Source organism: Manis pentadactyla, chromosome 10 (assembly GCF_030020395.1).
Source record: "Manis pentadactyla isolate mManPen7 chromosome 10, mManPen7.hap1, whole genome shotgun sequence".
NCBI classification, from domain to species: Eukaryota; Metazoa; Chordata; class Mammalia; order Pholidota; family Manidae; genus Manis; species Manis pentadactyla.
In genome coordinates, this window is record NC_080028.1 from 56250658 (window position 1) to 56266829 (window position 16172).

The 16172-nt window shown below is 39.2% G+C and overlaps 1 protein-coding gene across 1 annotated transcript in view; it reads left to right on the plus strand.

Moving 5' to 3' along the window:
• Positions 1–15784, plus strand: part of RXYLT1 (ribitol xylosyltransferase 1) — a 94350-nt gene extending 78566 nt beyond the window's left edge. Inside the window, 4 exon segments of the mRNA XM_057486848.1 lie at positions 4831–5001; positions 7945–8795; positions 9416–9540; positions 15736–15784. Coding sequence (XP_057342831.1) covers positions 4831–5001; positions 7945–8362 — 589 coding nt within the window. The 3' untranslated portion in view covers positions 8363–8795; positions 9416–9540; positions 15736–15784.
• Positions 15785–16172: the final 388 nt, after the last annotated feature.

Consider the following 16172-nt stretch of genomic DNA (forward strand, 5'->3'; position numbering starts at 1 on the left):
AGGATCATACACCATGACCAAGTGGGATTCATCCCAGGGATGCAAGGATCGTACAACATTCGAAAGTCCATCAACATCATCCACCACATCAACAAAAAGAAAGACAAAAACCACATGATCATCTCCATAGATGCTGAAAAAGCATTTGACAGAGTTCAACATCCATTCATGATAAAAACTCTCAGCAAAATAGGAATAGAGGGCAAGTACCTCAACATAATAAAGGCCATCTATGATAAACCCACAGCCAACATTATATTGAACAGCGAGAAGCTGAAAGCATTTCCTCTGAGATCGGGAACTAGACAGGGATGCCCACTCTCCCCACTGTTATTTAACATAGTACTGGAGGTCCTAGCCACGGCAATCAGACAAAACAAAGAAATACAAGGAATCCAGATTGGTAAAGAAAAAGTTAAACTGTCACTATTTGCAGATGACATGATACTGTACATAAAAAACCTTAAAGACTCCACCCCAAAACTACTAGAACTGATATCGGAATATAGCAAAGTTGCAGGATACAAAATCAACACACAGAAATCTGTGGCTTTCCTATACACTAACAATGAACCAACAGAAAGAGAAATCAGGAAAACAACTCCATTCACAATTGCATCAAAAAGAATAAAATACCTAGGAGTAAACCTAACCAAGGAACTGAAAGACTTATACTCTGAAAACTACAAGTCACTCTTAAGAGAAATTAAAGGGGACACTAACAGATGGAAACTCATCCCATGCTCGTGGCTAGGAAGAATTAATATCGTCAAAATGGCCATCCTGCCCAAAGCAATATACAGATTTGATGCAATCCCTATGAAACTACCAGCAATATTCTTCAATGAACTAGAACAAATAATTCAAAAATTCATATGGAAACACCAAAGACCCTGAATAGCCAAAGCAATCCTGAGAAAGAAGAATAAAGTAGGGGGGATCTCACTCCCCAACTTCAAGCTCTACTATAAAGCCATAGTAATCAAGACAGTTTGGTACTGGAACAAAAGCAGAGCCACAGACCAATGGAAAAGACTAGAGAATCCAGACATTAACCCAGACATATATGGTCAATTAATATTTGATAAAGGAGCCATGGACATACAATGGCGAAATGACAGTCTCTTCAACAGATGGTGCTGGCAAAACTGGACAGCTACATGTAGGAGAATGAAACTGGACCATTGTCTAACCCCATATACAAAAGTAAACTCAAAATGGATCAAGACCTGAATGTAAGTCATGAAACCATTAAACTCTTGGAAGAAAACATAGGCAAAAACCTCTTAGACATCAACATGAGTGACCTCTTCTTGAACATATCTCCCCGGGCAAGGAAAACAACAGCAAAAATGAGTAAGTGGGACTATATTAAGCTGAAAAGCTTCTGTACAGCAAAAGACACCATCAATAGAACAAAAGGGAACCCTACAGTATGGGAGAATATATTTGAAAATGACACATCCGATAAAGGCTTGAAGTCCAGAATATATAAAGAGCTCACACGCCTCAACAAACAAAAAACAAATAACCCAATTAAAAAATGGGCAGAGAAACTGAACGGACAGTTCTCCAAAAAAGAAATACAAATGGCCAACAGACACATGAAAAGATGCTCCACATCACTAATTATCAGAGAAATGCAAATTAAATCTACAATGAGGTATCACCTCACACCAGTAAGGATGGCTGCCATCCAAAAGACAAACAACAACAAATGTTGGCGAGGCTGTGGAGAAAGGGGAACCCTCCTACACTGCTGGTGGGAATGTAAGTTAGTTCAACCATTGTGGAAAGCAGTATGGAGGTACATCAAAATGCTCAAAACAGACCTACCATTTGACCCAGGAATTGCACTCCTAGGAATTTACCCTTAGAATGCAGCAATCAAGTATGAGAAAGACCAATGCACCCCTATGTTTATCGCAGCACTATTTACAGTAGCCAAGAATTGGAAGCAACCTAAATGTCCATCGATAGATGAATGGATAAAGGAGATGTGGTACATATACACAATGGAGTACTACTCAGCCATAAGAAAAGGGCAAATCCCACCATTTGCAGCAACATGGATGGAGCCGGAGGGTATTATGCTCAGTGAAACAAGCCAAGCGGAGAAAGAGAAATACCAAATGATTTCACTCTCTGTGGAATATAAGAACAAAGGAAAAACTGAAGGAACAAAACAGCAGCAGAATCACAGAACTCAAGAATGGACTAACAGGTACCAAAGGGAAAGGGACTGGGGTGGATGGGTGGGTAGGGAGGGATAAGGGGGGGAGAACTGGGAGGGTATTAAGATTAGCATGCATGAGGGGGTGGGAGAAAGGGGAGGGCTGTACAACACAGAGAAGACAAGCAGTGATTCTACAACATTTTGCTGTGCTGATGGACAGTGACTGTAAAGGGGTTGATACGGGGGACTTGGTATAGGGGAGAGCCTAGTAAACATAATATTCGTCATGTAAGTGTAGATTAGTGATACCAAAAACAAAAAAAAACAAAAAAAAAAGGGCAGTTCCTGTGTGGTAACCTCCAATGAGTTCTACACAAGGGTATAAAGGGCATATAAAAGTGTAGGCAAAGGGTCTGTTTTTGTTTATACAGAAGATCAAAGCCTAATTGGGCTACCCCGAAAATGAACTAAGATACGATATGAAAGAGAACTTCCCACATCAGCACTCTCTGGAAGACTCATGCCAGAAGATGATCATCAAAAAACCCCAACAAAGATCCACGCACTGCTACAGCTGTAGATGCACTCATCCCACCAGCTCCTGGACTTGCCATGGGAATGAAGGAGATATCTAAGCTGGCCTGTGCATACAGTAAAACAACAAATTTGACTGGATCTAGACTGTTGGAACTCAACCAAGAATTAGGAGAAGTGCAAATTGTAGCGCTCCAAAATCTTACAACTACAGACTATTTACTGTTAAAAGAACATAAGGGATGTGAACATTCCCCAGGAATGGGTTGTTTTAATTTGTCTGATTTCTCTCAGACTGTTCAAGTTCAGTTGGACAATATCCACCATATCATAGATAAGTTTTCACAAATGCCTAAGGTGCCTAACTGGCTTTCTTGGTTTCACTGGACATGGCTGGTAATTACAGGTATGCTTTGGTTATGTAACTGTACTCCTATTATGTTTATGTGTGTGCGCAATTTAAGTAGTAGCTTAAAACCTATTCATGCTGAAGTTACTCTACAAGAAGATATATCAAGAAATAATCAATCTTCCCATGTTTTCTTCCGCCTGCTTCTTCTACAGCTTTTCTTCTTCCTTCCTAATTACAACCCTTAAATAGAATTTGTTCCTCATATCAAATTTACCGAGTATCATAATTCTTCCAAGTGGTAATGATACTGCAAGGCAAATGCTGGGCATGGAAGCTACAGGGCATAAACATGCAAAGAAGTAAAAAGCTAATCATTTCAAACAATAAGGCTTCTCTCTCACTTACCAACTTTACATTTCCCTGTATGGCCCCGGAAGATGACTGGTTAGCCAGAGACGGGTAAGATTCCTCAAGGGAGGAACAACCTAAGACAGGCACAGTCGCAGGGGGGTCATCAGGTGAGAAATTGGGGATCAACAGAGGTGAGGCTTAGAACCTCAGCCCCCCGTTCTGAGAGAAATCTTCTGCATACATGGATGTTTTATTGCCCTTGTCTAGCTTGGATTAACACATAGTCTACAGGCACACACCTGATCATCTACATCTGCTCTCTTACAACACTAAACTATGTTTTCTACCTTTATCTTGTATCTACCTACCACTTCAGCATTTTATTAAAAATAATAATAACCAAGGGAGAAATGTGGTATCCACATGTAAATCAAGTATAAAAATCAAATGAGTATTCATATTTGAACTGTCTGTTTATAGTTCATAATGCATGAGCAAAACCGAAAGTTTCTGTGAGGACTGCCCTTGTACTGTTCACCATGTAACTTATTCACTATGTAAGAATTTGTTCTCCATGTAAGAACTTGTTTGTTATGCTTCAGAAGATTGGAGACTGATGAAAATTAGGCTTGGGGTGGAGTAACGATTGTGCATTGAGCGTTGTCTCCCCTATACAGAATTTTATTGTTGTTAACAACCATTTGATCAATAAATATGAGAGATGCCCTCACAAAAAAAAAAAAAAAAGTACACACTTCCAATTGTAAAATAAATAAGTAACCGGGATGTAATGTATAGCATAAAGAATATAGTCAAAATATTGTAACAACTTGGTATGGTGATAGCTGGTACCTAGAATTATCATGTAGATAAATTTTGAATCACTGTGTTGTACACTTGAAACTAATGTAATATAATACTGTGTGCCAACTACCCTTCAATAAAAAATAATTATCTACAAAAATAAATAAATAAATAAATAAATAAAGATCTGCTTGAAAAGCCTTTGGAATTAGAGCTCTTTTTCATTGCAATATGTATTCTGTAATCTTTGCATCACCTAACTAAAACATTCATTAAATCATGATCATTATGAATAGAAAAGGCTATTTATACTTTGAAGGTTGAATTCAGTGTGCCTTATACCTACCAGCATGTAATAGAAGTTGAAGAATGTAAGAAACAAAGCACTTTTGGCGCATAATCTCAGTAGCAATTTTATAAAGATATCAATGTGAGATTCTTTTTTAAGTCTGTAGAGTCAGGGACTTTTCCAAATTAAACATGGAAAATTACAATTGGGGTTTAGAAATCATATTTTAAATCTCTCCATATGATCATGCTCCTCAGATGTTGGGTTATGGGAATTTGCCAATCCTATTGTATATATTGTTAACTCATATGTACCTATTTTTAGATACAGGAATTTTCCAGTGGTGGAAGCAAGTTGGTCAATGTTGCATAATGAAAGGCCTTACTTATGCAATTTCTTAGGAACAGTTTATGAAAATTCCTCCAGACAAGCACTAATGAACATTTTGAAACAAGATGGGAATGATAAGCTTTGTTGCGTTTCAGCAAGAGAACAGTAAGTTCTGTGTTTACTTGATCCATCCATTTTGTTCTGCAGTCTGAGAGTTGCTTGTGAGGCAGTACAGGTTTCCAAAGAGACATTGTTAACACCATTACTACCTGTCTTTCCTCCAAAGATATACTGGTAATTAAAGAAACTGGATTGTATAAACTTTAAATAGGAAGAATCTCCTATAGCTGTAGTCCATCTTGAAGAGAAACAATAGCAACTATCATATGCAAATATCATGTGCTCAGTCTTCCTCAGTAATGTTCGTTATTCAGACTTGATAAACAGGACGTTTTGAATGCCAGTAGGGTCTTAGGTTCCTCCCTGAGATGGTCAGCAGACCAGTTGAGTATTCCAAGACTAGCATGAAGTATTCCTCACACCTTCAGGAACCTGATGCCCCCAGAGGACAGGGGCCACGAATTATATTCTTTGCCCAGATCTAGCATAAGACCTTGCACAACTAGGCCTTGGATAAATGGGGAGTAGATGGTTGGATGGGTGGGGGGATGGATGGACTTAATAGGGTTAACTTTCTTCCATCTTTAACAAAATAATCATGAAGCAAGTGCTCACAAGTGAAAGAAGAAAGTTTGGAATCATTTATTTTGTTCTTAAATAACCAGAGTTTCATGTATATAAAGCAATCATCAGAGAAGTAATGCCTAAAAAATGTCCTTCTAGATCTAAAACTGTATTAATTGTAGCAGAAGCTCTTTTGGAAAGCACAACTCACAACTCTATTGTTAGTGTAATCTTATAGTATCTATTCAATCGACAAATACTTATCAAACAACTGCTATATGCCAGAAATTATTTTAGCCATGAGGGATACAGCAGTGAACAAAACAGTCAGAAGTCCATGCCCTCTTAAAACTTAAATGTTTGCTGGAGGGGACAAAGCAGTAACATATATTGTGTATCAGGAGATGGTAAGTGCCATGTAAAAAAATATGGAGCAGAGGAGGGATATATAAAGAGGAAGGTACTGGAAGTTGTGCATTTGCTGTGGTAGATTGGTGAAGGAAAGCTCTAGTATGAAGGTCTTATTTGGGCACCAGCCTGAAATAAGTGCAGGGGTGAGCCTTGCGTGTGTTTGACTATAGAGTCATCCAGGCAGAGGGCAAAGCAAACGTAAAGGACCTAAAGCAGGAGTGTGCCCATCATGCTTGAGGAACCCTGCGCAGTGTGCCCGGAACAGAGTGAGCAAGGCAGTGTAAATGGCAAAGTTCATGTAATGGGGATAGAATTATTCCTGTAACTCTCTCATACCTTTGCACCTGGAGGTGGGGTAGGTGTCCTTGCTTCTCAGTGGTGCTTCTGGACCATTTGCCTTTTTTCCTCCCTAAAACCTCCCATTTTGAATCTTACATGATCAGATAAAACCACCCATTACTCTTCCTCTTTCAAGTCTTTTACTGACCCTTGCGTTTATTCCCTTTGTCCTTGGAAGAGTTGAGTTCCTAATATACTTTCACTCTCTCCAACATCTCCAGCCTAATTCTTGGTGATTCCCAACTCTATGTACGTGGTCCTTCCGTGGCCCTGGTCTGGCAGTTCCCTTGCCTCCGGCAGTGATGTGGGTCTTCACTTGACCTCGGCCATTCACTATCATGGTCATTGCCTAGACCTTATCATTACTCATACTGCATCTTCTCCATGACCTCAAGTTCCAGCATCGCTCTCTGTAACACCATTTCCTGACGTTCCAGCTCATTCCCTGTAATAATCTGACTCCTTAGTTGCCTAGTCTAGCAAACCCTAACTCTGGTTAAATCCAGCTCTTTTATACTTGCTCCATACCTGCAGTCATGCAGCCAGACAGCTTAGAGAAAGGTGCCCATCGATCTCACTGGGAAGCTGAATGTACTTGCAGTCGTGATTGACTATGAAATTTAAGTGGGGTAAAGAAGAAAGTAAAGGTGAGGTGAGTGAAGGACCATGAAAGGGCAGTGACAACAATGGATCATAAATCCCAGCTAAACTGCTGGTGTCAGATTATTACAGCAGGTGCCCAACAGTCACGTCTCCCTTGTCACTGTACTCTCCCCTCTCCTGGAAGACTGTTTTCTGCTTTCTTCTCTCTTTCCAACCACTCTTACCTTGTGACCTTACTGCTTACTTCACTGAGAAAACAGGAGTGGTCAGGAGAGAGTGTCTTGCTACTGTTCCCTCAGCTCCTAGTCTTGCCCCTGTACAGTCTATTCTCAAGACAGCAGCCAGATTAATTCTGATAAAACAGATCAGGTCCATCACCTGATGGAAATCCTGCATGATGAGAAGCTATGACTTCACTGTCTGCATCTCTCCCTCACAGTTACTCTGCTTCAACTACCCTAGCTTCCTTGCTGTTCCATGAACATGCCAGGCACATGCTGTCCCCTGGCCTCTGTGCATGTTGTACACTCTGTTCTCCCCCCAGATATGTGCATGGTTTTCTCCCTCCCTCCATCTCCTTGCTCAGAAGACCCTGCATGAGACATTCCCTGATTACCCATTTACAGTTACAACACTGTCCACTCAGAAACTCCCTCCTACTTCTCTGCTTTATTTTTACTCACAGCACTTAACTCCTAAATAGTTTGCTGACTGGAATTGCTTACTGTCCATCTCTACCACTAGAACTAGAATATGAGCTCCATAAGGGCAGAAATTTGGGGGCTGAGGTAGAGAAAGAAGACCTGGTGCTTAGAGAATATTACCTGAATTAACAGTCATGCAGAAATTTTATGGTGGTCACTAGATGTAAAAAATGTGTAGCTGTAAACTTTTCAAATTCTTAAATATTTTCAAGAAATCTATTTACAAGATTTTACACTTCTTCTACCTGTTGTTTCTATAACATGTTGGCCATTTCCTATAACTAACATTAGAAGATAAAATCTTTTCTTACACAAAAGATATGCTTAGTAAAGTGAAAACTACAGTTGTTTTTTTTTTATTTTCTAGGTGGCAGCCTCAGGAAACTAATGAAGGCCTTAAGAATTATCAAGATGCTTTGCTACAGAGTGATCCCACATTGTGCCCAGTGGGAGTAAACACGGAGTGTTATGGGATATACGAGGCTTGCTCCTACGGCTCAGTTCCTGTGGTAGAAGACGTGATGACAGCTGGCAGCTGTGGAGATGCATCTGCTAACCATAATGCTCCTCTGCAGTTACTCAAGTCCATGGACGCGCCCTTTATCTTTATTAAGAACTGGAAGGAACGTCCTGCTGTTCTAGAAAAAGAGAAAACTATAATTTTACAAGAAAAGATTCAAGGAAGAAAAATGTTACTTCATTGGTACCAACAATTCAAAACAGAGCTAAAAATGAGATTTACTAATATTTTAGAAAGTTCATTTTTAATCAACGATAAAGGTTAAATATTAGTCATCTTTTCAAGCTAAGCTCTCATTTTTTAAATAATTTCAAATACTGGGTGTGTATATGTGTTGTTAGGTAATTATTAAACTTAAATTCTTTAAGTTACCCTTGGGGGCCCTGTTATGTCTGTAGCATTAATAACCAAGTGCTTCCTTATTGGGCCACTCCTGAAAATGAAGTTAAAATGTTACTCAAATTCACTTTTACAAAGTTGAAGGATTCAACATTTATCAACTCTTCTCACCCATTTAAACCCACTCTAGGGAAGCAACATTATGTAGTAGAAAACACTGGGCTTTGGAGTCAGACAAAACCTGGGTTAAAGCCATGCCTCTGCACCTACTATCTGAGGACCTTGAGCAAGCCACCTAATTGTGTTGAGTCTTGATTTCTTTCCATGTAAAATGGAGATAATGGTACCTCATATGGCAGGTAAGTTGTAAATATGAAATGAAAGAATATATAAAGCAGCTAGTATGCATAGTAAACTCCTAAGTAAATTCCTATTTATTTAGGAATGTATAAAATATATATAAATTTCTAATTTGTTTTTCATTCCTTACTACTTAATAGTAGGGCTAAGTTTAAATATTTTAACCCATGTCATTTACATAATTTGGGGAGATCATGTGCAATGTTGGGAATGTATGTGAACAAATCCTACAGAATTAGACTTTCAGGTTACTCAAGTTTTGTTGGATGATGTTGAGCTAGATGCCAGGATTCAGAATTTGGTTATAATCCATACAAAAACATGGATTGGGGTAGTCCGAGTCAGAAAATTAGTGCCTGAACTCGACATAAGTTGTCATGGAAGTACCAAGTAAAACTAGAGGAGAGAGCCTCAGGCAAAGACTGGCTGATACCCTTGGAGGGCAGTGGCTTTAAGGCCTGAGAAGAGGCCTCGTACCGGCAGAGCCTTGGGCTCCCAAAAGGATGTAGGGGACCTTGCACTCAGTTGTTGCTTTGGCTGGCTCTTCATCATCTCAGGAATCCTCTGGCTTAACTCCTGTGAAACCAGGGGGTTAACATCAGTCATCATTCCCTTCCAGGAGCTGTTGTCTCCTCATTATGTGAATGGCTGTAGATGCTCAGTAAACATAAATTCCCCCGTGCTTTCTGAGACCTGGAGCTCCCACACAGGTGTCCACTTCATCAGAAGTTACCAAAAATAGTAGTAAGTGAGGCGAACAGCTGGTTGAAGGCCGTTTATAACTAGAAAGTACTGAGAACCTGGGAGTCAACTGCAGGAGCAGAAACTGGAAGGATACAGTGAAATAGGAGCTGTAAGTTAGTGCTGTGGTCACAAGAGAAGCAAAGAACAAGCTCAAGGTGAGAGAAATCCAACCCCAGAGATTTTGCAGTGGTTCCTGGGGGGTTTCCAGCTCCAGCTCCCACGGATTTTAAGGCTACATTTTTATTTCCTATTGGGTATCCTCAACGTTACCTCCTTCCTTCACCCTTCATCCCACCCTGCCTGTCTGTCCAGGGGTAAATCTTCCAGACTTGTCCTGAGTGGACTTTAGAGGATAAATAGATTTGGTGGCATCTTTCTGGACCAGCAAAGGGACACTGGGGGGCAGCATTTTTTTTTTCCTCCTCTAAAATCAGCTGGGACTGAGACCTTCCAGGTGCACTGTTGAGGAGGGCACTGCAGATCCTGGGGTGGTTGTAGGCTACTCAAGTTAACTGCCCCTAGGTCTACAGAAGCACTGATCTGTGCAAGCAAAGGATTTCAGTCATCTCCATCCATCAGACTGAATTCGTCACAAAGGAGATCACTGAAAACTGGGCCACTAGAATAGTAGTTCCTAAGTATTCTCGGAAGGAAGTAGAGTCCCCTTGCCACTAGTTGTCTGGCATGTGATATAGTGTCTTCTGTAAGTCACTGATACTAAAGTGACTTAGCTCTGTGTAGATGTCTTCCATACATCTTAAACTTTATAACTAAAACTGTGTTTATTATCTTCCTCTTCCAAAACATGCACGCACACACCTGTTTCCTCTCCTGCCTTAACCTCAGTAAAGGATGTCACCAGCTATGCTGCTTCTCCAGCTAGTCTGTACATTCCTGTTTATTCCTCCCTAACCTCCAATTAATTAGCAAGTCCTGCACTTTCACTGCTCTTAGAATTTATATTTGGGTTAGGCAAAATCTTTAAATAAAATAATCCTTTTTTCAGATAGCAAATTTCTACTGCAGAAATAGTACAGTGTTACAGAGATGAATTCCAAATTTAGGAAACTATGTAGAAAACCTTGCCTATGTTATTTGTTTTATATTATTTGATCTGTAAACTAATTTGAGAGTGAAAGCTATATCTGGCAAGTAGAATTTCTGAAATTAAAGATTAATATGGTATGAATAATTTCTAATATAGTCATTATCACAAGAAAAGAAATTTGTAACTCAGGACCAAGAGCAGGCGACCCCAAGATGTGCTGTTGTGACATGCAAATTACTATGAGCTGAAAACCATCAAGGCCTAAAAAACTCAGAAAGAAACTCTGACCTCCTGCCCCCCAACAGCAAAAAAAGAATTTAGGTGGGAGGAGAGCCATCACCATAGATGGCTGTATTATAATGTGAGCTAGGGGTGCTACACAGGAATGAATGTGACAGAGCCTATTAAAAATTTCCCTCTGTACACTATTGCTTCTGTGTGGCCCATCAAGTATTTTGTTTATCCTCTTCATATTCCTGTGAATTTCTTCCCTTTTCCTTTGAAATCTCAGACCCCTAACTGCTGCTTGGTTCAGGATGACAAATATACCTAATTCTCCCTGACTGTCTTTGGAAACCACGTCTGTGACTTCCCCATATGTACATAATTAAACTTTCATTTTTTTTCTCCTGTTAATCTTTCTCATGTCAGTTTGATTCTTAGACCAGCTAGAAGAACCTCCAGGGGTAGAGGAAATTTCTCCCTCCCCAACACCACAATGAACAAGGAGAACAAGATAGACAAACTTCTATTTTAGGCCATGGAAAGAAGTTCGTTGTGGCATCATAACCAGGCCCATCCTGTCCGGCTTTCAGAGATGGATCACCTAATAGGCTGGCAGATGCAGTTCTAGTAAACAGAAATAATCACTCTTCTCTGATAAGTTAGACCAGTGGTTCTAAAATTAGTGGGTAAAAGTGTGATTAAGAAATAAGAGATTGACATAGTCTCAAAGTATCTCCTCACAAAATATGAATTAATTATGGAGAAAAGAATGGATTTACAATGAGAAACCTGATAGATACCAACTGAACCAAGTGACCAAATACGTTATCAGTAATGGGATAAATACATCATTCTCCTGGAAGAATGCATTCTGAATCACTTCTGTGGCATTCCTGGTAAAATGTGTACTCTGAATTTAATCCTGAAGAAACAGCAGAAAGAACCAAACTGAGAGATATTCTTCAAAATAGCAAAGGATCAAAAGTAGTCAAGACATGAATGAGTAAGAAGTAAAAGGTGTGGAAATTTATGTGTCATGGGCATTGCAGATTATTGGAAACAATGTACTTTCTAAATTATGGTTCTGGGACAACTGTCTGCATGGGAGAAAATGAAATTAAACAGTACCTCACAGCATGCACAAAATTCCAGGGAGGTGAAAAATAGAAGGATGAAAAGCAAAATCATCAACTACAAACACCTTAGAAAAAAAATTACTTGATTACTTTGGGATAGGGAAGGATTTCTTTTAAAAAATGCAATGAGCAGAAGCCATAAGGAAAAGCTGATAAACTTAAAAATACCAAGAGGCACCATAAGGGAAGGGGAAAAGGTCACTTACAAATAGAAGATACATGTAGTAAATGGAACTGACAAAGGCTTAGAATTCAGAATATATGAATAACTGATTCAACAAGAAAAAAATAACATAATAGGAAATAGGCAAAAGAAATAAATGGTGGTAGCCCAGAAGAGAAAGATAAATGGCTCATAAATCTCATTAGTAATCAGATCTTGCAATTCTCGACAGACTTACATAATCCTGCCCAAGAGTCACCACCATCACCTAAAAGAGCCTGGATTCAAACCTAAAAGTTAGCCTCCAGAGATTGCTCTCAACCATAATATCCTGCTGTTGTCCCACAAATCAACAGTCTTGAAATCTAATTATTTTTTACTTAAGTGAAATAAGGGATGTAGATTCCAAAAAAAAGAAGATTTTGGACTAGACTAGAAAGAAAACTCTAAGTTAAATGTCTGCCGTCCTTATGGAATAAAAGTGTAATTTTTATGATTGTACACTTGCTTTGTGGTAAGGACAACTTTCTGAGAGTTGCATCGCCCTTTCTGCTGATGTGTTGGAATGCTTGTTCAGAGTAGTTTTCATTCACAAATCCGTGTCTTTGAGGCAGAACAGGACTGGTTGTTCTCTTTCACAGATATAAACCAGAAGCAATTGGCAGTAAGACCTAGTGTGGGCACAATTAAAATTGACAACACCTACAGTTAACTAAGAATCTTTTAGAACCACCATAGTGTTAGAGATTAAAGTCCATTCATAAAGTGCTCGAAGCTGGATACTTTGATCTTAAGACCATTAACACTCTTTTCTGGATTCTTGGTAGCCTTGGTTTTCCATTTAGCTGCTTAGCAATTGCCATACAGTATGATCAGCATTTCACTGTTATTACAGCTTCTCCATTTGTGACAAAATGGTTGAACTCTTACCCAGCTGAGGCAGCAGAGCGCCTATATTCATTCACCCTACACTGAGACTTCATCTACTAACTGACATTTATAAATCACTTAAATGCTTAGAGCCTCTTAGAAAACATGTACACAAATAAGTTGGGATCACAACTTTACAAAACAGGAAATGCACCGACAAGGGATTCCAAGGACAGTTTTGAAACCTCTCTCTGCCACTATCCCATTACTTTTCTGGAACTAGTAACTAAATGTCTTTGAATCTCAGCTTTCTTCTCTGTAAAATGGGAGTGGAGTTTGGGCACCCAAGGCAGATTTAACAGTATGAAAAGGAAGAGAATCAGAAAAGCGTGGGTGGTTGTGGGGGTTGGGGTGAAATTGGGCTTGTATTTCAGTTAGGCCAGCCCAGGTTCTTAATGCTAGCTGCCCATTAGGATTGCCTAAGGAAAATGTTTAACTACTCCACCTTTGAGATTCTTCTGTTTATTAGTTTGGAGTGGAGTTCAGGCATTGACTGGTATTAAACTGCCATGGTCCTCAAACTTTAGCAAACATCTGAATCACCTGAATAGCTTGTGAAACCACAAATTGCTAGGTCCACCCTGAATTTCTGATTCAGTAGGTCTGGGGCAGAGCTGAGACTTTGCGTTGCTAACAGGTTCCCAGGAGATGATGATCCTGGGAAACTTCCCGTTTGGAGAACTACTACAAGTTGTATAAAAAGGATTTGTAGAAAATTCCAGAAGGGTATTTGAAGGCATATGATTTTTTTTCTGTTAAATCAGGAATGAATCTCATCACCCTGAAATTTCCACTCCATTTTGTTAGCCATGTGCAGAGGATTTAGCTTTTAAAATACTTGTGTTAAGGAATTGATAAGAGATTGCCCCCAGGAGGGGAGCTTTTGAGTGAAAGAGACTTTCCCTATATACATTTTGATACTGCATGAATTGTGCATCATATGCATGTGTTTCCAAACAAAGAGTAAAACTAACAAAGCCTTGGCTTAAATTAATGAGTAACAAAAGAAATAGACAAACCCTCTGGTTATATTATGTATGACTATCATCTTCCCTATACTTGGTTCCCCACTATTCCTTGCATTGTAGTAAAATTCATTAAACAATTACAAAAAAAAATCAAAACAGGAAAGGAGGAAGGTAAGAAGGAGGGGAGGAAGGAATGGAAAGGAAAAGAAAGAAACATGAGCTGCTATAAGAAAGTTTGTGATTTAATGGAATATTATTCAGCCATAAAAAGGAAAGAAATCCTACCATTTGCAACAACATGGATGGAGCTAGAGGGTATTATGCTCAGTGAAATAAGCCAGGCAGAGAAAGACAAGTACCAAATGATTTCCCTCATTTGTGGAGTACAACAACGAAGCAAAACTGAAGGAACAAAACAGCAGCAGACTCACAGACTCAGAGAAGGGACCAATGGTTACCAAAGGGAAAGGGGTAGAGGAGGTGGGTGGGGAAGGAGGTAGAAGGGGATTAAGAAGCATTATAATTAGCACCCACAATATAGGTGGGTCACAGGGAGGGCAGTCAGCACAGAGAAGACAAATAATGACTATAGCATCTTACTACGCTGATGGCAGTGACTGCAGTTGGGTGGGGGGAGGCAGTGAAGACTTGGTAAATATGGTTGAATGTGGAAACCACAATGTTGCTCATATGAAACCTTCAGAAGATTGTAAATCAATGATACTTTAATAATAAACAAAAAATAGAATGATTTGTACTGACACAGCTTTACTTGGGGAGAATCACATCAGAGAATTAGATAAGTATTAGGATTAAACAGCACAGAATAGATAGAATATGAGGAATGACATCAAATGAAGGGTAAATTATCAACTGATAACATTTTTAAATACTTTGTTGAGGGGATTTCCATATCACAAAGACTTAGAAAGGAAAGCCAAGTTGTCTGTGTGATAGAATATAGATAAAATATATTCATTTTGAATCATTACATATTATAGCTCGGTATAGATAAGCTTAGGTTACAAGGAAATACAGAAACAAACGTTTAATTGCAATAAGCAGTGTAAAGTGGATAACTTTGACTGTGCAAGTCTAGGCTTTGTCCAGCAGAGGGAGATGTGAAACTACAAATAGCGTCATGGTTTTCCTCCCTGCTTTTGTTAACTTCTCTACTGAGAAGCCAGAGGAGAGCAGGACTAGAGAAAGGAGGGCTATTGGCATGTGAACAGATGAACCTTTGGAGTGAGTGACTGTCTCCCACGGTGCAGCTTTGGAACCGTTGGGCAGAAGAGCCAGCCACCACTGCCCGGGCATGATTTTCTGTCAAGTCTCTTTCCTTTAAACCTAAGAATCAAGGCAATATCCTTATTGTTACAAGTTTTCATTATTTTTACATAAACCAGATGTGTTCATTGAATGAAAAATGGTGTGGGGCCTGGAACTGCACAATCAGAAGTACAAAAAGTAGGAAACTTGTCAAAAAAGCAATGTTCAAATTTCTCAGAACTAAAACAGTTTTTAATTCTTAATGTGAAAAGATAAATATGATTACTTAAATTTTATTAAAGGTAATACATTTATCAGTTCCTCATGTAAATTTCTCTTAAAGTTACTTAAATGAATAAACCCTAAATAACCATCAAGGCATAGAAGATCCAATTCCATTTTCACATGCGGCATGTCTTATGCGAGTGTTGTCTGTCTCCTGTGTTTCACATCCAGACAATTCATGGAAGAGGGAAAAACAAATGGCCAATGAACATATATGAACAATATGTTCATCCTTGCTGGGATTCAGGGAAATGCAACTTGGAATAAAAAGGAGAAACCATTTTAGATTCATCATATTGGCAAAATGTAAGAGTCAAATTTGAGTTTGTAGGAAAATGGGCACCTTAGTGCACTGCTGCAGGAGTTGAAATTGGTACAACCACACTGAAGAGCAGTTTAGCACATATAATAAGGCTAATGATGCACGTACCCTGCAGCCCAACAATTCCACTCCCCTTAAAGTTGAAAAGCTGGCTACACATGAGACTCATTATCCCAGTGGGTTATCAACCCACCACCCTATGAGAAACTCTTGCTCATGTGCATAAGGAACCAAATTTAAGAATATTCTCAGCAATATTGTTTATAACAGCAGAAAATTAGAAACC